The 26,248-nt window shown below is 39.7% G+C and overlaps 2 protein-coding genes across 8 annotated transcripts in view; both read left to right on the top strand.

Moving 5' to 3' along the window:
• The window catches only part of dph6 (diphthamine biosynthesis 6), a 55,857-nt gene extending 41,372 nt beyond the window's left edge, over positions 1–14,485 (top strand). For 2 of the 6 annotated variants that reach the window (XM_067479999.1, XM_067480001.1), the window contains 3 exons: positions 1,434–1,697; positions 5,914–6,301; positions 11,793–14,485. In XM_067479999.1, coding sequence (XP_067336100.1) covers positions 1,434–1,697; positions 5,914–6,301; positions 11,793–11,911 — 771 coding nt within the window. In that variant the 3' untranslated portion in view covers positions 11,912–14,485. The remainder of the gene's footprint in view (positions 1–1,433; positions 1,698–5,913; positions 6,302–11,792) is intronic. The other 4 variants (XM_067480000.1, XM_067480002.1, XM_067480003.1 and 1 more) reach the window with 4 other exon arrangements.
• A 1,002-nt stretch (positions 14,486–15,487) lies between these two features.
• The window catches only part of aqr (aquarius intron-binding spliceosomal factor), a 43,571-nt gene continuing 32,810 nt past the window's right edge, over positions 15,488–26,248 (top strand). For both annotated transcript variants that reach the window (XM_067479852.1, XM_067479853.1), the window contains exons 1-15: positions 15,488–15,602; positions 16,109–16,201; positions 16,711–16,767; positions 16,930–16,970; positions 17,063–17,098; positions 17,188–17,308; positions 17,433–17,573; positions 18,155–18,223; positions 18,390–18,490; positions 18,616–18,692; positions 19,536–19,600; positions 21,361–21,477; positions 22,474–22,587; positions 22,766–22,869; positions 25,551–25,653. In XM_067479852.1, the coding sequence (XP_067335953.1) occupies positions 16,109–16,201; positions 16,711–16,767; positions 16,930–16,970; positions 17,063–17,098; positions 17,188–17,308; positions 17,433–17,573; positions 18,155–18,223; positions 18,390–18,490; positions 18,616–18,692; positions 19,536–19,600; positions 21,361–21,477; positions 22,474–22,587; positions 22,766–22,869; positions 25,551–25,653 (1,239 nt within the window). In that variant the 5' untranslated portion in view covers positions 15,488–15,602. The remainder of the gene's footprint in view (positions 15,603–16,108; positions 16,202–16,710; positions 16,768–16,929; positions 16,971–17,062; positions 17,099–17,187; positions 17,309–17,432; positions 17,574–18,154; positions 18,224–18,389; positions 18,491–18,615; positions 18,693–19,535; positions 19,601–21,360; positions 21,478–22,473; positions 22,588–22,765; positions 22,870–25,550; positions 25,654–26,248) is intronic.

The raw sequence follows: 26,248 nt of genomic DNA on the forward strand, positions 1-26,248 counted from the left end.
AGTCAAGGGGCCCCATGCTAGCCCCTTTTGATATTCAAATCGACAAATAGTAGCCGGCCTTTATGAATTCAAAATGGATGAGCTCTTTTGGCAGGGAATAGCTTGTTAAATGATTCTGGCCACCCGTCCAACCTGGTGGAGCCCTTCTTTGTTAAAGTGAATATGATGGCATTTGATGGCTCATAAATGGAATGCCAATGACAATTTGTTGTTGATGTGTCGGAATCTGGCTTTTATCTCAGACAGACATAGTAATGCAGGCGCTCAGGCAGATTGTGCTTGAAGGTAAATGATCTGGTGATTGATCCAACTGGTTATCTCCTCTGCTTCTGTGCCCTTACTCATTCGCCACCCCACTTTCTTGCCTTCACTTCATCACGTCTCCTGCACTTTCTCAGTGTTTTGGAGCAGCAGAGAGGAAGGCTAAACATTCTTTTCTTGAGTTCCTCTTTTGAAGTCATGCCGTGGTCTTTGTGAAAGGCTTTGGTGAGCCATTAAACTGAACCAAGTGAGAGAAACCAAGCGTTTGTTTGAAATAAGTGTGAGAAGTTCTGTTCTTAGTGGGTGCTAAGCCTGGTCCACCTTAACCCTAATAATCCCACTCTGGAACACGATACCGGCGGTGTCTTTGCTAATCAGTAATCAGTTGTGCCATGTATTATTTGATTCTGCCTTCTTAATCCTCCCTGGAGATCTGTATATTCCCTGGAGTCCCTGCATAGGCCAACAATTATCAACATGTCACCAGCATCTGTTTGAATCGACCATCACGTAGTATCCAGCGCTAATGCAATCCACCCTCAAACACTGGTGAGCTACAGGGTCTCTAAAGACCTGACCTCCTCAATGCCACTCTTCATCCCCGCTCGTCTCCCTGCATTAAACAGATAGATTTTTTCATGTTTCTTTATACAAGAAGCTTAATTCTACCAAACAGCAAATTGAGCTTATTATCACATGGTTAATTATGCATATAAAAAATATTGGTGCCACGGAGATGCATTCTGGCAGGCTTCTGAAAGATGACTTGCTTGTTTTAGAACTGTATTCATGTAAGAATTGTTTGTGACAAGATGCTAGTAAAAGAGAGAGGTGGAATGTGTCAATTAATGCATTGCTAATATGCTTATAATTAATGTTAATTTGATTATAGCACCTCACTGATGAATTAAAAAAAAGAAAAAAACTCATTTTGGAGTTTAATTACTTTCTTGCATCTAGTTTTCTGATTGAATAGCTGCTGCAGTATGTTGAAATTGGCTGGGTAAATGATCCCGTCTTGGTAATACACTACAAACACTAAACAGTGGCAACTTCTGCTACTTCAAGAGCAAAGGTTTTCATGATCACGGCTGGTGTATTTAATTTATCTTTGATTCTGTTTTTACATATTTTGTATGCTCTTGCTCTTACCACAATTTTCTATTTTCCAGGTAGATGAGTCTGTTTTCTGTGCCGGCCAAATTGCTTTGGTCCCTTGTACCATGGAGATGGTGAAGGCTGGCACCAGGACTCAGGCTCTCTTATCCTTCAGCCATGTGAAGAAGGTTCTGGAAGCTGTGATCAGTAGTTTGACTTTGGCTCATGTTGTCCAAGCTCACTGTTACACTACAAGACCCCAAGACATCCCTATCATTAGGGCCATCTGGGAGAGCATGCAGAGGGCTGGAGTTGAAGACAAGGTCAGCCAATGTGAAGTAAGATTTTTGTTTACGTATTATATGCCAGCGGTTAAGGAGAAGAGCAACGTCTGGCGGTTTTATTATAGATGCAGAGGAAATATTGATCATACTTATAATACGATATTACCCCCACACAGGATGAACACATGATTAATGGATTAAAAGACAGTGAAATTCATGCATTACTGAATAAGTAAAAGAGAAACTTGATATGGTATCCAAGTTTTTCAGAGAGGCCTTTCAGAATTGTGTTTTATAGTTGTGAAATAAGGGAAAGTTCCTCGCCCCTCTCTGCCCCCTTGAGACCCAAGCCGCTGCGACTGATATTTACCAGTGAGTGTGCTCATGAAAAGTTGATGATGTGGGAAATGCTGGTGTCTTTGATAATGTGGAGCTTGGCACAGAAGCAGATGTCTTCCTCAGAGCCTCCCTAATCCTTTGCCCCCACACACCATTTTGGAGCTCCGTTCAACTCTCACAGCAGCTTATCCCCCTCTCCACCCCTCTTTCCTGCACCTCCCTCCATCCTTCCCTCCATTCCACTACCCCAGCTTACAACCCCTGCTCCATGTGTCTAGCGGGGGCACTAGTCTCCCTTGGCAGCGCGGTCCTCCCACAGTAATCTGTTTGGCCATGGGAATAGAGCCAAAGGGAGAGAGGCAGGAGCCCCCCTCCAACATGTGGCTATATGCAGCAGTGAATAGTGTTAAAACTGCAGAGAGGATGGCGACTTTGTGTCAATTATATGTCAATTACCAGAATATGATATTCAAAGTGTGTCATTTTAATTCCAGCAATTATAAAAGCTTCCTAACATTAGATAGTGCTTACAAAATTATATTTAAATAAATATACAGTTCTGCAGTGTGGTGGATAAATTTGACGCGTTTTGCTTTACTGCAACTTGCAGTATAGTAGAAGTCTTAAAAGAGTGGACTGTGAATTCGGCGTAAAGATTGGGCTGTTTGGAAAACAGGGCATGTTACATGCCACTCATTCCTATTTATATAACTGAACAAAAATCTCTAAACCTCTAATTCAGAACACATGAATGAGTGAAGTTAGCATTATTTACTAAGTTTTTGACAGAAAATATTTTAAATATGCTAATAAGCAGTTAAATACACCACAATGCATTTTATTTAATTTAAATATAATTTTATTTAAATTGTCTATTTACACTTTCATGCTTTTCCAGAAATGTATGTATCCCTTTAATGTATCCTGTTAACATTTGGTTTTTGTAAAATGGTTCAGTTATGAATGCCTATTCAAAGTCCAAATGATGTAGTTATGCACTTAGCCTTAGAGTTGGAATACAGTTAGACTAATATAAATAAATCTAAAAGGGATACTTTTAGAAACCAGACCTGTAAAGTGCCCGTTGATGATGGAAACACCAGTGCTTGGTGTGTCTGTGAAGCCACAGGGCCCTCTTGTTGTTGTGCGTTGATAATTTCTCTAATCAGGTGGAGGAAGAAGCTTGCAGGGTTAATTGGGAGCATACTGGAGATGCTATAAGTGTGAAATTGTATTTACGGTGCATTAAACCACAAAGAGCCTGTTTGCCCATGTGTGTGCAAAGTGTTTGATGAACAGGGAGACGTTGATGTGGGTCTATTTTATTTCTGTTGCAATAACAGGTTTTGAAAACATGTCAAGTGGGAAAACAAATCTTTTTTAGTTTTTGACGCACTATGCATAAAAACTTACACATACAGTACGTAAACAAACATTTAGAGAAATTATGAAACAATTTATAAATCAAGGTTAATCTAGTACTAAATTGCAGTGTCAACAGTCTCTTCTCTGCACAGGGCACCACTCTAAGTCCTTTTTCCATTATTTTTCTCCTGCTTACTTGGGACTTTTGAAGTAATGCTGGCCTCTGTTGTGGTTTTGTAATGGCCTCATGCCCTTTTCTTCACCCCACTGATATGGCTCTTTGTGTTTCATTTACACAAACACAGCCTGACGAGCTTCAGTGTGGAATCTTCAGAACAGAGAGTGAATGAGGAAGTGAATGGAAAGGCATATTATAGCAGACTGACAGCGCTACAGTAAGTGCTGAGACATAGAGCCACATGCTGAAGGCATCCCGCTGGGCAGGAAATGTAGGGGAACTGGCTAAGCAGCGCAGTCCCATCAGCTCCCTGCTGTTCTCCGCTTTTACACCACTTCCTTATTACCGTGTTTACCGTTCGGCTTTCACGCCTCTTGGCCCTCCAACCTGCCACACGCTCCAGGCACACGGACGTGAGTTAGAAAGAAGAAAGTGGGGAGAAAGAAAACAAACATAAGGAGAGGCAGGTCACACCCCATCAGTGCAGAGAGCTGAACGCTGCAGATCCAGACTTCTTGCGTTTACCTGCTGCCTATGGAGTGAGAGAGCACTGGGGAAATGGCAGCATGCCCTGGAACTGAAATAGGATGAAGTAATGAGATGGATTTTGTTAAGTGGTTGGTGTGGACTGGAACAGAGCTCTACACACACACACACATACACACACACACACACGCACACACTCTGCCACTTGCTTGCTCTCTTACCACTTCTGCTAACTTACCACTTCTGAGCTCAGCTCCTCTATATATCAAAGTTTGCATTTTATTGGGTTGATTTAATAAATGATCTCTGGTCAGGTAGGGGTGTCAGCCTGTGTTCTCACTCCTCTGGCAAAGAAACACACAATAATGGCCAAAGACAAGTTGAGACATATACTCGTCCATACAAAAATGTACACACTTTTAGAACATTTAGTTCCATAGAACTGCTAAACAAACGCGTAAAATGTCGCTGGGTACAATAACAGGCAAACAAATGCGTACTGATGTAACCTTGTCCGACAGCTCTGACAAAAAGTCAGCAACTATGCCATGACAATAAAGTCCTGCCAGAGGCTGAAGCAGATTGCTGGAGTCCCCTGATCTTCCTGTGGATCGTGGGTTGTGTATAGTACCTCTGCACCCAAGGCCTGCAGGGTGGCCTTTAAGCTTGGCTGAGCAAGACCCCCTGTCCTGTCACTTCTTTCCCTGTTCCCACTCTCTCTTCCATGTTCAATCACAATTGACATGTGCAGGAGTTGTTCCCTCATGGAGAATACCTAGCTTGCACCAAAAGTGCTAATATAACATTTGTCAAAGCGCAGGACATGTATGTGTGCTTTTACTTTGTCTGACATGCTAAGAGGTTGGTGCTGACATGACTATTGTTGTTTGCTCTTCTGAATTGGTATTGTTGATCACAGCGAGCTGGACTCTCTTTCAAATCAGCAGAGTAAAGAAATCTTAACGTAACCACTGCACACATACTCATTCAGGGCAGTGATTTTTCACTCTCTAAGGCAAGAGGTTAGCAGCTGATATACAATTAAGCGTTTGCTAAAGTTTAATCTGGAGGTAAGTGCTGCTTCAGTGAAGCTGGTGGATTGGGTCATGAAAGGTCCGTCTGTTGAAGGGACAAAGAGGGCGTCGTCTGCTCCTGTCAATGATTTCTCCTTTTTTTTTGTGAGTGAATATCAAAATAAAATGTAAGTAACCTGTTATTATTCTGCACTTATGAAGTGGGGTGTAAGTGGATGAAAATTGATCCAGCAAATTGAAACGGGGGTTAAGTGTTTTTGCCCTATCGACTCCAACTGAAATGACGGTTATATAAAACACTCATTTCTCTCCCATTAGCAGATGAAGCCACAGCCAAGTATTATTACAGGGCCACATTGTACCATCGCTCCAAGACATTTTGTTACTGCTAATGGCCCTCAGCCCAGAGAAAACATAGAGACTTGGGCTCTGGAGCTAAAATTGAGGCAGTTTTCCACTATATGCTCGTAGTGAAGCTGCAATAACATTTTAATCTTCCTAGAAAGGTGAAAAGTCATCTTGGATAGGACCTGTCATGTTAGCAAATGCCGCTCATAGTTAATGGTTTTTGTTTATGGTCCTTGCAAGGATTGAGTACTCTCTTTTTGAATTGTTTTTACACCATCACAACTATATGTTAATTGATAACCTGTCAGTCTGCAATTAAAAACTTGTCATAGGGCTGTGAAGCAGAATGTTTTGATTTGCTTTATTTTGATTTGTTTAATATTGATGGAGTTGTGCTTGTGTTAAGAAAGAACGGTGTGTATCTCAGTACAAGGACCATAAATGTGATTGTTGTGTGTGGCATAAGACTGTGTATAATTTTCCTACCAGTTCATTTAAATACTGTCTGTGTCCTTTGCAGGACTTATTATGGAAGCCTGAGATCAAGCCTCCCCCATTAGTGGTTGTTGTGGTACCCGCCCTACCTAAGGGTGCAGCGGTTGAGCTTCATGTAACTGCAAATCAGGATGATTTCACCAAAGGTAGATCTTTTCATGTAACCAAAAAGGTGGCATGTGGATCCATTGAGAGCCACTTCATAATGTCTGCTGACCGGTGTAGTGCTTCACTTTCCCTTTCCCTGACCGTGGCCAACGATTGCGTGGAGGTCACTGACATTAAGGATGTAACTGAAGCACTTGACTCTACATTTAAGGAAGCCATGAAGAATATGGAGCCTGAGCTGGTGCCTCTGTGTGCCAGAGTGTTCTATAAGAGTGGCCACTCAATGGCACAACAGATTGTTAAAGGTATGTGAATTTATCTCACAACAGACACTACACACAAGCTTTAAATCAAGTATCTGTTTTGTTAAATGTAACTCATGTGAGCTCCACATCATTATATTAATGAAAACAAAGTGACAACCTGTCTCTCTCTGCACTGTCTTTTCAAAGAAAGTTTGAGCTGACAATGGTTAAGTAAACTCCGTAAAGTATTCTTGGAAGCAGCCTCTCCAGAGGATCTCCACTCCTTCCTGTGTTTAATTATTGTAAGTCATTTGTTGTGTCTGCACTGTGTACAGTAACCCAAGCAGCTGGCACATTCTTTTGTCATCATTACACTTTTATACGCCACCATCTCCTGCTCCCAGGATTCTAGGTTCTTGTCAAGGCAAATGTGGAGCCGTATTTGTTTTATCCTGAGAGACATTCTCTCTGAGGGAAAAGGGCGACGAGCACATCAATCACAAAGCCTCCGTTGTCAAGCCATCGCTGACGCAGTCAATTAACATTTTTGAGTCTGTGCCAAACCAGCCATCTTACTGTCATCTTAAGCTTTGACATAACTCATCTTCTGGAGCACATGAAATTATGGTTACCAGTGATGAATTGGAAAAAGGTTGATCTGTTTAGAATATAATATGCATGACAGATGAACCAGTGCTATTTGCTTTGTTACCTAATTATACTATGCTGAGCCACATTAAAACCACCTGCCTAATATTACATGGGTCCACTTCACAGTGCCAAAACTGCTCTTACCTGTTAAGTAATGAACTCCACAAGACCTCGGAAGGTGTCTTTTTGTAGCTGGCCCCAAGGCTTCAGCAGCATATCGGTTAAGTCCTATAATATTGAAGTGAAGCCTTGATGGATCAGACTGGTTTATCCAGCGCATGCCACAAAGGCTTGATCCGATTGAGTTCTGGGGAATTTTGAAGAGCAAGGCACACCTTGAACTTTTTGTTATGCTCCTCGAACCATTCCTAAAATATCTTTGCACTATGGCAGGGCTTGTTCCGTTGCAACAGAAGGGTGCAATTGGATGTAGTCTGCAACAATGTTTAGGTAGGACCTAATGTTTCCCAGGGGGACATTACCCAGACCATCACACTGCCTCTACTGGCTCGCCGTCTTCCCATGGTGAATTCCATCTCTGTACCAGGTAAATAAAGCAAATGCCCCTAACGGTCCACATGAAAACTGGTCTGTGGGTCAGCGGCCCCATTTGCAGCACGTATTCTGCCACCTGTTGATCATACTGTATGCAACATTAAATTTTTCTGCAATTTGTGCCACAGTAGCTCCTTTGTGAAGATGGACCAGGTAGTCTGTCGTTCAGTTCTCACATACATTAGTTAATCTTTTGCTAATTGCTGGACCACTTTAGGTTTGTAGTGACCACAGCATACCAGGAACAGCCTCTAAAAAGCTTCTGACCAAGTCATGAAACATCTGTTGACTGACTTCCTAATATATCCCATCCCTGGACAGGTCAAATGTAATTCACTTCACCATCTCTGGTTTTAATTTTGAGGTTGATTAATTTATAATTTTTTATAAATTAGTTTATGCAGTATTGATTGTGGATATAAAATGCTTTTCATTTATTTATGAGCGAGACAAATTAGCAATCAGCTAAACTGTCTTTAAAACAAATAATATTAAACTGTCTTTCCTGCCATAACAGATTCACACATTGTCTATGAATGATATATAAAGTAATAATACTGTATATAAATAAGGATATAGGGTAAAACACAGACAAACTACAGTCAGGTGTCATTGATGACATGACACGACAGAAAGAAAATAATGAAAAAAGAAGAAAGTAAATAATGTACTTTAATAATAGTAATAATAACAGTATTTTAAAGATTTTCGCAAAATATTCCAACAAGAAGATCAATTCCTTTAGGGGTGTCAGTCAATTGCTTAATAACTTTTAGACTAAATTTTCCCTGTGTAAAATTATGATGTTAATACAAAACAATCAAAAAATAAAGAAAAAATGTTGATGGTAATTGTGGTGTTGTTTAGCAAAATCAACCTAGATATTTACCCTTGACATGTATTTTTCTTTGATTATGGACTACACAGACTGCTTCCCTAAAACCATTTACTGACTCATCATTGAGCTTGAATCTGTTACCTTATCCTGCGCGCACAGCCAGGCCCTGTAAGCTTACCCATGGGCATTTTTATGGGTCACAGCCTATGCTCATTGGGTGATGAATCCTAAAAGTCAAAGGAGGAAAAGTAACACCTCTGGCACTAGCACTCACAGCCTCACAACTGCTGCTGTTAGCGAGTAGACAGACAACACTGGAGCAAAATGTGACTGCACACCCCTCCTTTCGGTTGCTTGCGTTAGGATTCACAGCTGATAGACGTGACATATGCTCCAAATGAAACCTTTAAACATCTTGTCTCAACTTGTTACTTACGATGGAAGGGTTCTCGGGGATAGGCCCCCGCAACTCAAGGAAAAACCCAACTTTCAGTGGGCTTGTGGTATTTTTACGAAAATGTTCAATGATACATCAAATATTTTTGGTAATTAAAGTGGAACAAGGTGTGATGTATTTGCTTTTTAAAAACGAATACTTCTTAAGCCTGCAAAAACTAAATACTTTTAGCCACTTTGGGAAAACTTAAGCTGTAAACACATTACAATGATTCTGCATTTAATATTATATGCCCACCTTGTTTGCAGCACGTGCCTATTTAAATACCTAGCACATATGGAGCAACATTAGTGAGGGAAATATCAATATATGTCCTGTTTGAAATCTGCTGCCTCTGACTTCTGAAAGTGATACTAAGAGAGCAGAGAGAGTGAACCAAAAGGGTAATATTGTTCATCAGTAAGCCAAAAGAAGGAGCTAAAGGATATTATAAAAACAGTGTTGATAGTCAGGTTATTATTCTCTGTGGGTTTCTCAGTATGAATGCTTCCTTTTACATACAATTTGCCATTTGATTTGTTGGGGGGGGTGGGGGGTCTTGTGATGTGGCTCAACTGCAAACATCCAGCCCCTCAGCTTCTTTGTTCATGCTTCTTGGACTAAATGAACAATTTTCATGAGCGAACACTTGCTAATTACCACCTCGTTTACTGGGTAATTTGACCAGTTTGAAAGTCAGTTTACCAAAACTAAAAACCACTGGCTCTGGGCCTTGGCCTCTAAAAGCCCCACAAGCCCATTTGACATCAACCAGGCTACAGAGGATCTCCCTTTTTTTACAGCCCCCAGCCCCAAATAACCTCTTTACTAATTTAGGCTTACGATTTCAATACATTACTAATTCATATAAAACAAGGGCTATTAGTGCCACCTTTTAAGCTACAATAAAAGGTGGTTTTGGGCATTGGTAATGGTTTGGTTTTGCCAAACCAGAGATTTAACAGCAGCCTTTTTAGCTCTCTCTGTGTTTGCTTTGAAGCAGAATAATAGCTGGTCCTCTTGGGTAGATGGTTTAGTTCCATCCCATTGCTAATGTGATGGCTTTTGAATCTTTATCTGTCCACTGGGCCCCTCAATGAGGCTCCCCGTGCAGCCCATGGGGGGCCGAGAGACCCAGGGGATGGGCTATTGGGTGTGCAATGGCTTCATAGGATAGGAAACGTTCATAGGATTTGGGGATTTTTACAGAAGAAATTACAGACACCTCAATCACTTTAAACTCTCAATGCCGAAAAAAAAAAGCATGGTCACTCAAGTCACCTTCACCCCCCACGTGTCTCTCATTCATGCATTAGCAGGTATGTCTGTGTACACAGACACTAAAAGAGACTTTCAAAGAGAGAGCGCAATTATTTCATATCTGTTAGTCCAAAGATTAAAACATCCTAACATAAAACAGGCTTAGTGCACAAGGTGTGATGAAGGGTGTGTTTCTTCTCTTAATAAACCCATCGCCTGTCTGTGATCTGCCTAGCCGTTCTGTTGTCAGCTAGCCGTCTCCAAAGGATTCTATTTCCCCGGGTGCAGCACATGCTCTGATAACACACATTTAGGCTTTTAATGCCCTCCAAAAACACCCTGTGTTCAGTGGGGGCATTTTAAGCTGTAGTGCATATTAGCTAATTAGAGTGTGTGGGCTCTTTGTAAGGATGTTTGGCATGCTGTGTGTGCTTCAAATGAGAGTGAGGCTTATTAAATAGTGCTCAACTGCTCTCGTAACCTCTCTTCACAGATGTTTCTTTCTACAAGTTCACATAGATGTCACACAATTAAGCAAAAGCAAAGCAAAAATGTATTTCTAAAGCAGATTTTAGAAACTCGTTGTGTTTCACATTAGAAACAAAACTGACCATGTTTTTAGTAAAGTGTAACAGGAAAGCTTTTGGTCTTTTAAAATGTTTTTCTAGTAGCTTAACTATGAGTCAAAGACAACAGTGTGATGGATTAGTACACTTGTTGAATTAGCTTTAGTCTAGTAAGTTTAGTACTTAGATATATTCACTCACATTTTTGGGATGTTTGCGGCATTGCTTAATTAGGATGGATCTGAGTCAATGATGACATCCAGGTTTCTAACCTGTGTAATAATCCTCACGGTTTTGATGTACTTGAAGATATTTTAAAAAAGAGCATACGATTGTGTTTGTTCATGGAGACTTGGAGATAATTGGTGAGAAACTACATTTTTACATAAATCATATTAGACAGATGTCATGGTGAATGCAAAGAGATGAGACGTTGCAGCAGTGATTGTGACACAGCATGCTTTCCCAGATGTATAACTATCATGAACATGTCCCATCACACTGACCACACCCAAGTCCTTTCCAACATGCTGTTAAATCAAAAGAAATAAGACCAGTCAACCATAAGACAGGAGACTTGCACCAATTAGTGCGTAGAGCAGAAGAGAGAAGGGGCAACTCCCAGCAGGCTGCTGCTAAATAGACATGCTGTCATCAAGACCAGGCTCTGAGACGCTCAGTGAATTCTCAAATGTCCAATGTCCGCCTTTACTCCACACGTACACACAGACATACTCCAACAATATCTCTCAGCTCCAGTAAAGCTGAGAGCCAGTCACAACACAGCTTACTAACATGCCAACACAACATGATCCAAGGATCCATTCCACTACACCCCTGTCCCAACTAGCTCTTTGTTCAAGGACACGACAGGGTTGTCCGCTCTCTTCTTATCTCTGTGTGAGTGTGTGTTTCATTGTATGTGTCTCTGGGTGCAGGTTTGGGAGTAGTAGCTTAGAGTTTAGTCCTTGCTGACCATATGTCTGCACTGCGGGAAGGCAGGGGGGTGGAGGGGTCAGGGGGATGGGCATGCAGGCTAACAAGGATTTAAGAATGCCAATAATTTTAAAATAGCTCTGTGTTCCCCGGTCGAAGGGTTAAGTGCAGTGTCTGTTCTGGGACAGCCTTAGTCGGACAGCTGCATAAAATTTAAGTGTCCAACTCCAGCTTGAGTTCTCATGACATTAATGTGTCCCTCTTCTTTTGAACGTATACCCTTTTTTCTCTGCTCACTCTACCTGCCAGGACTTGAAGAAAGTTGGAGAAGCTCTTTAGATGAACTTGGTCCATCCATTTCCCTGGTTCCAGTCCTGGACTTGACTGATTCCCAGATCCTCCACCTGTCCTGCTGGCTCAGTTATTAGACACACAGCCGGAGTCAACAACCAGACTTCAGTCATCTGCAGCACTGGAATTCAAGTGGGGCTTTTCCGGAGGAGCTACTCTGACAGCCCGACACGTAATGGCTTACAACAGGACAACAGTGACTATGGAAAAGAAAAACAGCATAACTGGTCGTTTATGTGGACCGTTTATCACCACAGATTGAAATGCAAACTTATGAATATTATAAAGTAATTTTGAAGAATGTGCGTGGTATTAAAGATGTGTTTAATTCACTTTATATCCCTGAACTTAGCAGAGTAACAGCTGCTGCTGTTACTCTGCCTTGAGAGGAGTCTTATGGAACTTATATAACTTAAAGCTGCATACCAGAAACTTGAGACCATAGTCTCCAAAAGGAGACACCAGCAGTGTATCATTCCATGAGGCGATAAACTGTATCCCCTGATATCCCACCGTTTGTGGTGGAATTTCTCTTTGCGCACTAGCTAACACCTCTCATAAAGGCTTAACACCACCGCTGACACCATCTGTTCAGTTGTAAACCTATAGATTTATTGTGTGACTGGTTTGTGGCTGTGTGTAATGTGTGCAGATGAGGTGAATGTGTTTTTCCCTCTCATGCTGCATGAGATTCAAGGTGTGTTATTATTGTGTAATAGGCAATCAGCAGTGAGCACCTGAAAAGATTAGGCCTCTTTATGTGTTCTATTGATTGTAAGGTAGTCTGGTTAATAGGAGAGGGACGCTACCACACACAGCTGCAGGGTAGGTGTGTGTTCAGTACGTGTGTGTTTGGGGGTGTCATTGTGACGATGTGGAGAGAAAATAACACCATTAACCAATGCTCCTGGAACATTTCTTTTCTCAAAGATCATGAACCGTATTGATGATCTGAGCTGGAATGCATCTTCACTCTGCCTATTCTCTTCATTGCGCTTTGTGATGGCGGGTGAGTGGAGTGGACTATTGATCTTCACCCACCGCAATGTTGTTTTGATTGTTGTTATCAAAAATTGAACAATAGAGGCAGCCAATAGAGCCTGAAGATTTTTATTGAAGGTTGAAAAAAACAAACAAGCAATTATTTATGAGAGCGAGCAAGTCAACGCAACATAACTATACTGTGGGTGTTACCTGTTTTGGTCCCAACGGGGAAAGAGTTTGTAGATTTGAATGATGCCCCTGTCAAATCAGCATGAAGATTAACATTTTCCTAATTTAAAAAAAACTTTTAGAATGCATTTATAGATCTAAGTCAAGTAAATACAGCTAGATTGTATGTACAAATATTTGGTTTTATTTTTTGTTTATATATAATATAAACTTTTTAAAATGCAAAACCTTTAGAGTGATTATTGAGTGATTGAGTTTCGAATATTTTTTTAAGGGGGTAAAACAAACAGTTAAGATATTTATTCAAAAACAACTTTTATTTTATTGCATTAAACACGAAAATAGCTCTGCCATTTAAATTTGGTGCAGAACAATCCACTTGTCGATCATGTAAAAATTACATTCTGCCTTTCAGACACAGACACAGACACAAGCATTGCCACATGTATGTCATCACGCCCCTATCATAGCCAATGTGATGGCCTATGGCAAACACATTTCTTTGTGTGCTTACCACTGTGTTTCCTTACAAAATGAATAAAGACAGGGCGACATTTAGTTTTCTCATGTGTTTTTTCAAATGTTCATGTTCTACTGAGCTGACCTGCAACCACTCAGCAAACAAACTAGCTGTTGTGGCTAACGTCCTTTGTGTGCAGTGTACCAGCCTGCGGCCCTTGTCATTGTGGCCTTGCACATGGACTTTAACTGTGTGGTTCTTCCTTCAGGCTAACTAAGCTGATGTGTGTGACTCTCTTTCCATATAGCAGCTGGCTACGGCAGTGGAGCCCATCTCAGGAGCCGCCTTGGTGCTACAGACACCTCCTGACAATGTGGTCTTTTTGCCTCAGTGACTGTGTGGTTTGTTTGTTTTCATGTTTGAATCCTTTTGCTTCATGATGTATTGTTTTCCTCACCAGCTTGCAGTATTGTGAAAGCCTCTCTTTATGGTCAGAGCACTGACTTAATGAAACTTGCCGTATCTGCTGAACTGGCAAACCATCACAGGCTATTGAGTGGTGTCTGCTGCCCTCTTGTGGTCAACATAAACAATGCAATTTAAGAGTGTCAGTTTAATTATTAGGAAGTGTGGAATGGGGCAGGAACTGATGGTACTTAGATCTATATATTTTTTTTACATTCACTAACTATAGCTATATTGTGTTACCTTTAACCAATCACAAAAATAATTCTAGGTTCCATGGTCAGCACTCCAGGGTCAAAGGACAAGTATAAATTTGAAATATATGTTGAAGTGTCTGGGCAAGAAACTGAATCCCAAACAGCCCATTCCTCATCCCTGGCTGTGCAATGCCGATCCAAGCCTGGTAGAAATTGGGGAGGGTTGCATCAGGAAGGGCATCTGGAGTAAACAAAACAAAACAAAACAAAACAGCCAAACCAACATGCGGACAATCATCTGCTGTGGCGACCCTGAACTCACAGGATAAGCACGCACACACAAAAAAAACTAAACACTGATAATTGCAATAAAATCACAGCTGCAATGCATAATGATGTTATATATACATGTATTTTGCTACAGAGCTGTAGAAAATGATTGTCAGAATAATAAGTTATCATTTTTGTCTTAATCAAATTATTGTTATTAATTTATGAAGTACAACCCCAATTCTAAAAAAAAAAGTTGGGACGATAGTCCCAACAGAAAAGCAACAAATCCTCACTTTTTAGAAGCTTGAATCAGATAATTTAAGGTGTCTTTGCTTGAATAACAACAACTTAATGGCCATTTTTATTGACTGATAAATATATGTGCTACTTTACCAGTCAGATTACTCACATTCTTTAAAGGGGGAAAACGAAAGGTTGCATATATGCTCTGTATACAACATCAACAAAAAAATATCAACAAAAGAGGTAATAAAGAAGGAAGTCCATGGTAACCCTGTGGTTATACGGCGTGGGTCTTGTTAGGTAAATACGTTTACAGATCAAAAGCATTTTCAGCTTTAACCCTGGAAAGTATCCAGAGGCAGACCCACAAAGAGGCAGGTCACTTCTGGAGCCAGGTACATCGCAAGTGGTGGACAGGGTTAAGCATGGAAAATAAATGATTCTGGCTATGATCGACAGGTATCAAAACACACAGTGCATCATAGCTCGATTGTGGTTTATCAGTACGTAACATTTTATACAGTGTATGAGTGTAGTGTTTGTATACATAGAATGTGGACATAATAATTTGTTCTATTTTCTTATTTAATAAATCATTTGAAACTTTTAGCGTTGTGTTGTTTTTTTGTTATATTTATTTGGGCAAAACAAAACAAAAACACATACTTTAAAAATAGTAGTCCTGTGTTTCCGCTGATCTGTTTTATAAGTTAGACTTTTAATACCGTTTCATACTTGAGGATTTAATATTGTGGCTTACTTTTTATTATATTCGAAGTAAATATTCGAAGAGTTGTTTATTTTAGGAACCTTTAAGCGGAAAAGAAAATGTGCCGTTGCACGTGGGGACGATTTCAGGGACGTACCCATTCAGGAAGTTCGTCGCCAACAGCGCGTTTTGGTTGTGTACATGCTTAGCGATCCATCCGAAGGCACTTGATTCATGGTGAATTAAAGGTTTGTCTATCATGTTTTTTAGCACACTATATCACACTAAAAATATAAAGTTAGATATCGTCGAAATTAATTTAAGTAGGGTGAATATTCAGTGATAATAGCTTATCATCACAAGTTGAAAAGCAGCTAACGTTAACGTTATCGTACTCGGCTATCTCAATATTATATAAGTATAACGTTAACATAAATATACATTTAATTTGAGTATTTGACAGAGATTTTGGTAATTCCCCAATCCTAAAATTATAACAATCTTGATATTTGGAAAACCGCGCAGACTCTTCACCACGTATGCTAACTTAATCTTTTTAGCGTTAACGTTTTAACATTAAGTAGCTAGTTGATATTAGCCAACTTTCTCCTCACTATACTTGCGTATAGTTTTCGTTAAGTTGCAGATTTCGTGCCAAAAGCAATGTTCAAATCATTTTCGCTTTGTTGGATAGATTTAGTAGATTTAAAAATATGTATTGTCTCAACTAATGTTTTCACAATCGTCGTTTCAGATGATTGAAACGGCCAACATGGAGAAAGAAACCCCTGCCAAAAAGGCTGCAGCACCTTCTGTGTCTCAGATCAATGCAGAATATGTCACACAGGTAATCACTGGAAACAGAAACTGCTCATGAAGTAACATTTTCCAAGTTGTTTTCCTGTTGAAGATGGATACAGTATATTGTCTCCTCAACAGCATCAGTTTTGCATGTTTACAAGTAGCCTTTTGTTTTTGGCATATTTAAATGCAATTTTTAGTTAGAGGCAAAATTTCCTTCCTAAGTCCTGTTTTATCCTGCTACATGGAAATAGTACTTGGTATTATTTGGTAGGGAATGGGGGCAAATAGGTAAAGGTAAGGTAACTCTAAAAGAGGAGTTGAGGAAGTGTGCCATGAATCATATCGTATTAAACCAGAGAAAATATATATTCAACCCAGAAAACACCAGAACAAAATATGTGGTTGGACTTTTAGATGTTCCACCTATACAACACCTTGTAACATATAGTCTAACATATATAGTAATCATTTGTATTCTTAGTTGCTTGAGCCTTTGTGTGTTAATCCTACCATGTTTCTTACTATTGATGTTTTTCCAATTTTTTGTTTCAGTTGGCTAATAAATATTGGTCTCCTAATGCAAAGAATAAACTACCCTTTGACCCTACGGTGAGTCACTGGATTGCCGCATGTTAGAGATGTCAGTAGATCAGATTTTGGTGGTTGAGCTTATTTATCAAGTGCAGTAATTCTCAGAGTTGCATGTGAGAGGGGATCATCTTTGTTTGGTTTAATCCCAAAGACTTTTAACATTGTTTTAAATTTATATAGGTCATGGAAGATGTTTACGACAAAGAGATTCTTAAGTCCAAGTAAGGAAATTATCATCTTAGTTTTTTAAATTAGTGAACACATTTTACACTTGCTTATCTTGTATAATTGTCTTCTTTCTGCATGTTTGTAGATTTGCCATCAGAAAAATTATGCTGCTTGAGTTCAGGTGGGATATTTTACCTACAATGGTGACATCATTTTTTGATGGATTGATATTTATTTTTATTATTTATATATTATTTTCCTATCTTTCAGCCAATACCTTGAGAACTATCTGTGGATAAACTACACTCCTGAGGTGTCAAGCAATGCTTACCTCATGTCCATTTGTTGCATTGTCAATGAAAAGTTCAGAGAGAACGTCCCAGCTTGGGAGGTAAAAAAGGAATCCAATCCAGTTGTTGCCAATTTCTCAGGAGACCGTATTGACACAAGTTTAGCAATACGCTCAGCAACCCTACAACTATCAACTGTTTTTTCTGTTTTAATATGCATATTAGGTGTTCAAGAAGCAGCCCAGTCATTTTCCATATTTCTTCAAATGTGCAATGGAAGCTGTGTTGGCAGGCGAGGAGGCTGGTCTTACTCTAAAGGAACAAACCATTCTGCTGGTCTTCCTAGACCACTGCTTCAACAGTCTGGTATGTGCCACTAAATTAATACCCAATGTCTTGACCTACCCACCAGAGAACTAGTACCTATTCTAATGTAGGTGATATTATTCTTCTGTCCGTGCTCACGCCAGTACCTAGGAAAATGGGAGTTATCAGCTTATATTTTGATTACTGTATTTAGGTGGTTTAAAGTAAACCATTTAAATACAATTAAGCGTGTAAATTAAATAATTAGTTTTACTAAAACAGGGTAATGGTAATATCAAAATACCCTTAAGCTGAAGCAGAGTGTGGAAAATTAGGCAATTATTCATTAGATCCACATGGTGGCAGTAGTTGACTAGGCAGTGCAACAGCATCAGCTTCCACCCATCTGTATTCTCCATAGCTGCATTAAACCACAGGAAGGCTCTGCAGATGTCTCACTTTAAAATCTGCTGTGATAGCCTGCTACACTTTGATTGTATCCTATAAAGGCTCCTAAATATTTTAGTTGCAGACTTTTATTATGGGCTGAAGTGTAATAAAAATCTCTCATACACAGTACATTATGACAACTCCCCCTCTCTCTCTTGCTTTCTCTCTCTCTCTGTGCGACTTTGTCCCAGGAGGTAGATCTGATCAGAGAACAGGTGCAGCAGCTCATCTCACTGCCAATGTGGATGTGCCTCCTACCAGTAAGATGTCAACTTGTTACTCTAATTAAGTTTTTCTGATGCCTGTTGTTACCACACAAGTAATGATGATGTTTGATAATTTAACAGGAAAGAATTGCCCATTGCAATAAAAGTCATTCTTAGAGAAAATGTACTATTTACTCAATTGTTTCTGTCATGTTTTCAGTCCAGACTCCAACTGGAGCTAAAGAAAGTTCCAAAGCTGCTCAAGTTCTGGAATCTAATCAAGAAGAAATTTGATAAAATGGATGCTAACACAACTGAGCAGTAATAATACTTATTCTTGCTTATACACATCTATACTGACTAGGCCAAATTGTTTTTTACCCTCTGAGTATTTGAGCTCTTCCTGAGTTTTTTTTTATTTTTGTGTTTGTGTGTGTCTTTCCCAGGGCAAAAAAAGAGAGGACCTTCCTCTCGGCTCTTATTAAAAAGTTCCTCTGGGTCCTTAAGTCAATTGCACCATCAGGTAAATAAGAAGACAACTGAAGCATAACATACGAATATTTAATGTTCTTCATATTTATATCTTCTGGGATCTCGTATTGCACTTAACACAGAATTACGTTTAGGAGAAGAATAAGCATTAGATCTCAGTTTTAAATTAATAAAATGTTGATTTCTACCTTCTCCCTGTTACTTTAAAAGCAAAGCAAAACCTTGCATGAGCTCTCTTTACCTTTCCTTGCATCATACATTATTTTTAGAGTTTACATATTGCTGGTATTAAATAAAAATTTTACCCCCTTTCATTAGTATTATAGTTGCACTTCTGAGTCTTGCTGCCGTCAAAGGAGCATGTGGTCCAGCTGCCATACAGCCACTGGCACTGACTACTATGTTGTAATGCAGACAGACACAGAGGCCCCCTACCTGAATGCTAAAAACAGAACTTGTGTATTTGTGTGTTTAGGTAGAATTCAAACATGACAGAGTTGATTATAATCTAAATCCCAGCAGGATTCACATCACTCTAATGTTTGCTGCATGGCTCAACTCCAATGCAATGCAATGCAATACACATACACAAACAGGCTTAATGAGGACTGAGGTCTCGACATGCTGCTGCGCTGGCGATACAGTATCTCACATGCTCGGCATGACACCTTGGTGTTGTCCACGTGTTTGCTGTCTTCATATTCTGAGTGATAACTACAACCTCCTTTCTGCTGCTGTATCTTTGTTTTTTAGGTTTTTATGTTCACATCTTCACATACGTCTGCTTTTCTATCAAATGCCATTTGTCACTGACGACACGTATTTCCAGAAGTCAGGTGCTCACCTCTATGATTTCCTCCGTTCTGTTCCATAGGGGCTGTATCCATGGATAAAGTCCATTACTGTGAGAGATTCATTGAACTTATGATTGATTTGGAGGTGAGACAAATCTTCCAACCCTAGTCAAATGCCTTATTAAGTAAATATTTTAATGTTCTATTTCATTTCTACCGTTTATGCACACTACAACATTGTGGGGCTACAATACTATACGTGCTTAATTGCAGCCCCCTTATGAACAAGGTGGTGTGGGGATCTGTGAGTCTGCAGAGCTCCTTTGCCTTTTGTCCTTTGCTTTTATAGCTAAATCAGGTCAACACTGGATAAATGTCCAGTCTTGGCTTCACCCAATGCATCCCTGTCATCACTGTCTGCAGAGCTGTGCAATATTTGAAACCGGAGCCTTTGATCAGAGTACAGTACGAGTTTATTTTTAGCCTGATGACTTTTGACATGTGGTATAAAGTTGTTTGTAGTGTCTGCTGGATTGGGATACAAGACCCCCTTTTAGGAAACAATTTCCTGTCTGAAGGAACAGTTATTCAATTTTTTATATCCTAAAAGACTGTCCAAAAATCCCAATGAAGAATGAGATTATACCATTGTTCTCTTTCCTCAGTAGTGGTGTTCTGCCTTTTTTTGCAATTGGACTGCAGTTGCTTTCCAGCATATTGTGAAGCTTCACATAATTGTGTGGAAATTTACAAACTCTGGTTTTAATCTGCGTTACTGTGTTGGTTTTAAAGAAATTTGCTTTTTATGGCTTTTATCTTATTGTAGTGCTCAGTCACATTGATTACAGATAAACTCGGTTTTTGGGTAATAATAGCTCATAAAGATGTGTAATTTTTAAAGACTATCATTATATTGTATTTTTTAAAAGAAATTATTACTGAAAATAAATTTTGATGTAGTGTTTGAAAAAGACAACCTTGTCAGTAAGATTAAGTATTTGGAGCAAAGATGCACAGGCAGATAAGATTGTTGCTCCCGCTGCCTATGCAGATCTCTTGTTACAAGTGGGGGAGCTCAATATATCTCATCTGGCTGTCTGCTGACAGGCTGGCCTTTCTCTTCCGGCCATGGGCTACTTGCCCGCCAGCTTACTTTCGTCAGATGCATCTTATGTTTTTTCAGCACTATACTTTTACAATACTTCCCCTCTCACCCTGAAAATGAACGTAGGAAAAGGGAGATTTTTTATTGTGTCTGGAATATGCTGACTGTGTTGACGTCAAACATGACGTTAGGATATAAAGGTTTGTGTATCTTAGTTCTCAATTGTTTTACCCCTTTGAAAATTGTGTTAAAAAAGTCATTGGGACGACTGTGGCGCAGGAAGATAGAGCAGTTGTTCACCAATCTCGCAGTTGTTAGTTCAATCCCCGGCTCCTCTGGTCACGTGTCAAAGTGTCCTTGAGTAAGACACTGAACCCCAAATTAGTTGCTCCCCGTGAGCATTGGCCATCGGTTTGTGTAATTGTGAGTGCGAATGGGTGAATAAGAAGCAGTGTAAAGCGTTTTGAGTGCCAATAGGTAGAAAAGCGCTATATAAGTACAGACCATTTACCATGTTCTGTTTTGTTGGGGATTCGTACTGTAGTATTCCCTCTAATATTCTGTTCCACACAGCCTTTTTTTTTTCTTGTCCAGTTTACTTTCAAACTTAAGTGTGAGAGATTTAACTTTTGTTTTTGTAGTTGTTATAGCTGGGCCAGTATTTTCCCTGTCGTATTCACATATTACATATCTTATTCAGTTTGCCTCCACATCATATGTTCCAAAACAACCGTAGGACTATAATTTCTGTCTGATATTTTGCCTAAATATTTTGTAAATGTGGTGTTCTGTGTGTCTAGGCGCTGCTGCCCACCAGGCGGTGGTTTAATACAGTGTTGGATGATTCTCACTTGGTGGTCAATTGCCACTTGTCTAGCCTAACCCAGAGAGACAAGGAGGGACACCTCTTCTGCCAGGTACAACACACAAAAATGTTTGCACCTAAACAATGCCTGTGTATGAAATCACTCCCTATTTACTTTACTACCCCCTATACAGTCTCTAGGAATTCACAGTGTTGCAATCAGTGAACATTTAATTCAACCAACTTCCTATGAATTCTGCACAACCTTTATAACATAATTAAAACAATGCAAAATGGATTACAATTTATTTTACAATGAAAAAATCAGGCATTTCAGGCCACAACAATCACAAAAATGTAATTAGGGACTGCCCATATAATGTTGACTAGGTAGTTTACTCAATAGTGGGTAATTAATTGATATTTCAGTGAACTTACCATCATATTTCATAATTACAAACAGTTGTTACAGCTGTACAACAGTGATTTTCTCATCTCTAAAACAGGGGGCATTGCAATGTTGGATTGGTAGCAGCAAATAGTACTTGTACACAAGTTTTCTGTTCCATTGTGGAACTTCTGAATGTACTATATAATGGAGACATTTACAAACTTAACATTCAGACACTACTACAAAATGGCAAACACACTATATAGTGCCCTATATAAAAAATATGTGTTTAAAATTTTGTTTATGCTGCTACCATCATGGCTTATGCCACAAACGAAAATGACTAAGTCTGTTCAGAAAAGTAGTCGTGCAAGCACCAGCCATTATAATACCTACAGCTTCCCTCAAATTTAGCATGTATGGGTTGCATCATGAGCCCATCGCTTTGGTAGATGTCAACCTTGTTGTCACTCCATACAACCTTGTTCCAGAAATGTTTCTCTTGTTTCTCTTGATACAAAAGCAGCCGTGTTTAATGCTGTTTAATAATCTTGGTTTAAATACCAGGGGAAAAAACTCTTCTTTACACCAATCACCTGGCCTCGATGTTTTAACACTTTTGGAAGAGACTGTTTATATGCACATTGCGATCAAAATCCCCTCTACTCTCCTGTTCATGTGGAGAAGTGATTTACTGTTAATATTTTGTCTCTGTAGTTGTTGGACATGCTGAAGTTCTACACAGGTTTTGAGATCAATGACCAGACAGGAAATGCCTTGACAGAGAAAGAGATGACTACACTGCACTATGACAGAATAACCTCCTTACAGGTAAAGATACATAGAGGGGTATATACAGATGTGCAACAATATATTATAGTCTATGTCATGCATGCTTTGTGCTTGTTGTTTTTCATTGAATGTGATAGCAGCATAATTTTTAAAAATTTTGATTCTGTATATGTCAACATCAATCTGAAGTTTTCCCTCTCTATTTTCTGTCTTACAGAGGGCAGCCTTCGCTCATTTCCCAGAGTTGCATGACTTTGCTCTGTCCAATGTAGCTGCAGTGGACACTCGAGAATTCTTGACCAAACACTTCGGCCATCTCAGGTAAATGAAAACACTGCTGCTGTTTTTATGTTAAATGTTTTCTGAAAGCACTGTCCTTAGTTTTATTTTTATAAAAAAGAGAGCACAGAAACAAACCCACCAGGAGACCAAAACAGAAGGACAAATGCAGATCTTCTCCATAACTTTTAAAATTTCTTCTGACCACTAAAATGTTTAAGCTCTAGTGAAAGCACAGGCACCACATGCAGGGTGCTTCTGTTGCAGTATAGCATTAGCACTAACATTGCTGCCTGACTTCCCTGCTAAATGGCAGCTAGTGAACCCTTGAACAAGCAGCTGGTACCAGCCAGAGAGAGAGGCACGCCTCATTAATTTAATCGATTTGCAGTGGCTTGAGAATAAACTCTTTGAACAGCTGTGTTTGTCAGATCATATTAGCTTGCCAAAGCGCCAAAAAGCCCCCTCACCTTGATGAACCGGCCTGTTTTTTTTTTCTTATCTCTTTTTACATTTTATTTTGTGTGTTTGTTTGAAGGGGGAGTGATGACACATTTATCGGTAACTTGTATTTACTTCAGGGTTTCTAACCTTTCTCGGCATTTGATATCATAATGAAATCCAAGTTTATAGAGAGGCAGTTTGTAACAACAAACTTTAAATAAGTGACTGATTTCCAATGTTTTTCTCATTATCGCTCTAAGTTCCCATGTTGGAACAGTAAAAATGTCCTCTGCAGTCGATATTTCTATATCCATCACCTCTTTTGACTTCTGTCGTGGATTATAAATGCTTAAACCCCACACTAAGTTCCTTTGACTCAGGCAGAGGGTTATGAGCCGAGCTGAGCTGAATCAGGTAAAGACGTAGCTGAACCATTTAATGTATTTTTAGAAGCTCTGCTCCTTTTCCTAGAATTAGGCTTTTGAATATAGCAGGAACTGCATTGTTCCCTGTTCCACAACTGTCACCAAAGCAGCTCCTGGGTAACTCCAAATATGCCGATCAGGTTTAACGAGGCACATTTCATCCAAACAACTCGCGCTAATGCCAGTTTATTGCAGCTGCGTTACCCACAGGCTAAGCTCCCAGTCACCCACCATTCTGAATTTATCTGCTAAGTCCCCCAAACACACACATGCAGCATTATTGCATAGCCTGTCACAAACCGAAGTGTCAATTCAGGTCAAAATCCGAATTTAACAGATGCTAAAGGAGTATGCAACACTTTAAAACATTGGTTAACATTACAAAGAGTCATTATTACTGGGAAATAATTGGTTAAATTAGTTCTTCACCGTGGTCCTGGTATTATTGATTGCAGGTGAACTGATAATAATTCCAGCCTCCTGTCATAAAAATATTTAAGTAAGAAAAGAAAAAGAATTGGAAATTTCTATATCCATGGCAATATAACACTTCCTTCTCTTTTAATATTCAATGTTGAAAAATTTCTAAAGATTCAGAGATCAAGATGTGTAGAAAAATTAGAGTGGTTATTGTCGGTATTTGAGACGACAATGGCATCGTGGTTTAGGACAACCTACTTTAATTCTCAATTTTATTTAGGCAATTCAAAGACTTACTGAATATGATATTAAATATCAACTTCTGTGTTGAATGTCATGTTTAAACAGTAAAGACATCACTCGTGTGATCAACTTCTACAGGAAACAGGCATTGCCATAGACACGAACAGTCAGACTGTCTGCTGCAGATTAAATCTCGCTCAGTTTCCAGCCTATTTTTGTGCTTTCATGATTTTGGCTTTGGTGTACCTGGGACCACTGATCTAGACATATTCAAAGAATAAACCTACAGTAGAAACTGCTCTGTAGTAAGTTTAATCTGTCCCCAATCCTTACTTTGGCCTGCCAGTGACTCAGCTGTCAATCATGTCCTGGCCCAGTCATTTTAATTAGAGTGAGTTGTTGTCGAGCTGTTGTTTTGTTGCTAAGGGAGGAAGTGTCCCCATGACCTATACCAGGTCATCCACTGGGTCACCAAACTGCAACATAGGCAGAAATGCCTCCCCACTCCCCAAACTTGGCATCACAAGTACCAGAATACATGCAGATACACGGATACAGTTGGTCAGTGCCACGTGTGCTAGTCCAGGCCTGTCACAACGTGGCCAGACCTTGTCCTTCATTGTGTACCAGACCCTGTCTGTACAGTGTGTCAGCATGATTAAGACAGGTCTGTATGCAAAGAGCCACGCCTCAGCTTTCTGAGATGGATATGGGCTTTGATTTTCATAATCCTGTCGCATCAGTGTATCCTGGTCCCTTAACACACACATGCTGACAGAGCAGGAGTGCTGTGTCAAAACAAACAGAAGAACTGCTTTGTGCTGCAGTGCTAACAAGCACAAGGAATTTGATAAGGCTGTGTATCTTTACACAGGTATTGTCATTTTCAAAACCTTTCTCAGGAGATTGTGCCCCAACACGCACCTACACATAATTTGTTTTTATAAACGTCGTGGTTTGTTGTCAGAATTTCACTATAATGATGTAGTATATGAAGAGGTCAGGGTATCCCTGTCGATATCTTACTCTTCGTTATTACAGTCATTATCGAATGATTCTCTTTGGGCAGCGGTTAGTTATATCTGCTTTACTGACATACTTACTCTCAGTAAGAATGTCTGCTAATTGTGTAATTTGCAAATGCGGATTTTCTACCCAATTAAAGATTTGTTTATCTCATCTTCTCTCTAGTCCTAATACACTTCACCAGGTGGCCTCATACTTGTGTCTCCTGCCAGAGCTGGCTGAAGGGCAAGACACCACCTATGAGAAGGAGTTTCTCCTTGAGCTTCTGGTAAGTGCAGTGTTGGCTTTTATTATCATCTGTGTAGGCATTTTTTAACTTTTGTGTCAGAGTTAAGTGTCTTCTGTACCATGCAAATCATTGAAATGTAATGGATAATAATAAGACATGAATAATCTTTGAAAGCAGGGAGCAATGGCCAATACATAATGCCAATGTTTTTCCCCACATTAAATCACATAACGTAGAAATGAATAATAGGCAACTGGGTAGCATGGTGGTGGAGTGGTTGTGGGGTCGTGGCCTTTCTGTGTGGGGAGTTTGCATGTTTTTTTCCATGTGTCTGCGGGTTTCCTCCTGGTACTCCGGTTTCCTCCCACAGTCCAAAAACATGCATGTTAGGATTAATGGTGAGTCTATAAATGCCTGTAAGTGTGCAAGTGTGCAAATGGTTGTCTGTCTGTGTATGTCTCTCTGTGGCCCTGTGATCGACTTTTGACCTGAGGGATACACATCTGTATCAGTATAGCTAGGGTTCAGTAAAGAAACAGCCTTCCACAATCACAATACAGCAGTTGAATCTACTCTTCATAATAGTAAAAAAAATAAAAACATTATAGACTTCATGATAAAGATTTGTTTTTGT

Source organism: Channa argus, chromosome 16 (genome assembly GCF_033026475.1).
Source record: "Channa argus isolate prfri chromosome 16, Channa argus male v1.0, whole genome shotgun sequence".
Lineage (NCBI taxonomy): Eukaryota > Metazoa > Chordata > Actinopteri > Anabantiformes > Channidae > Channa > Channa argus.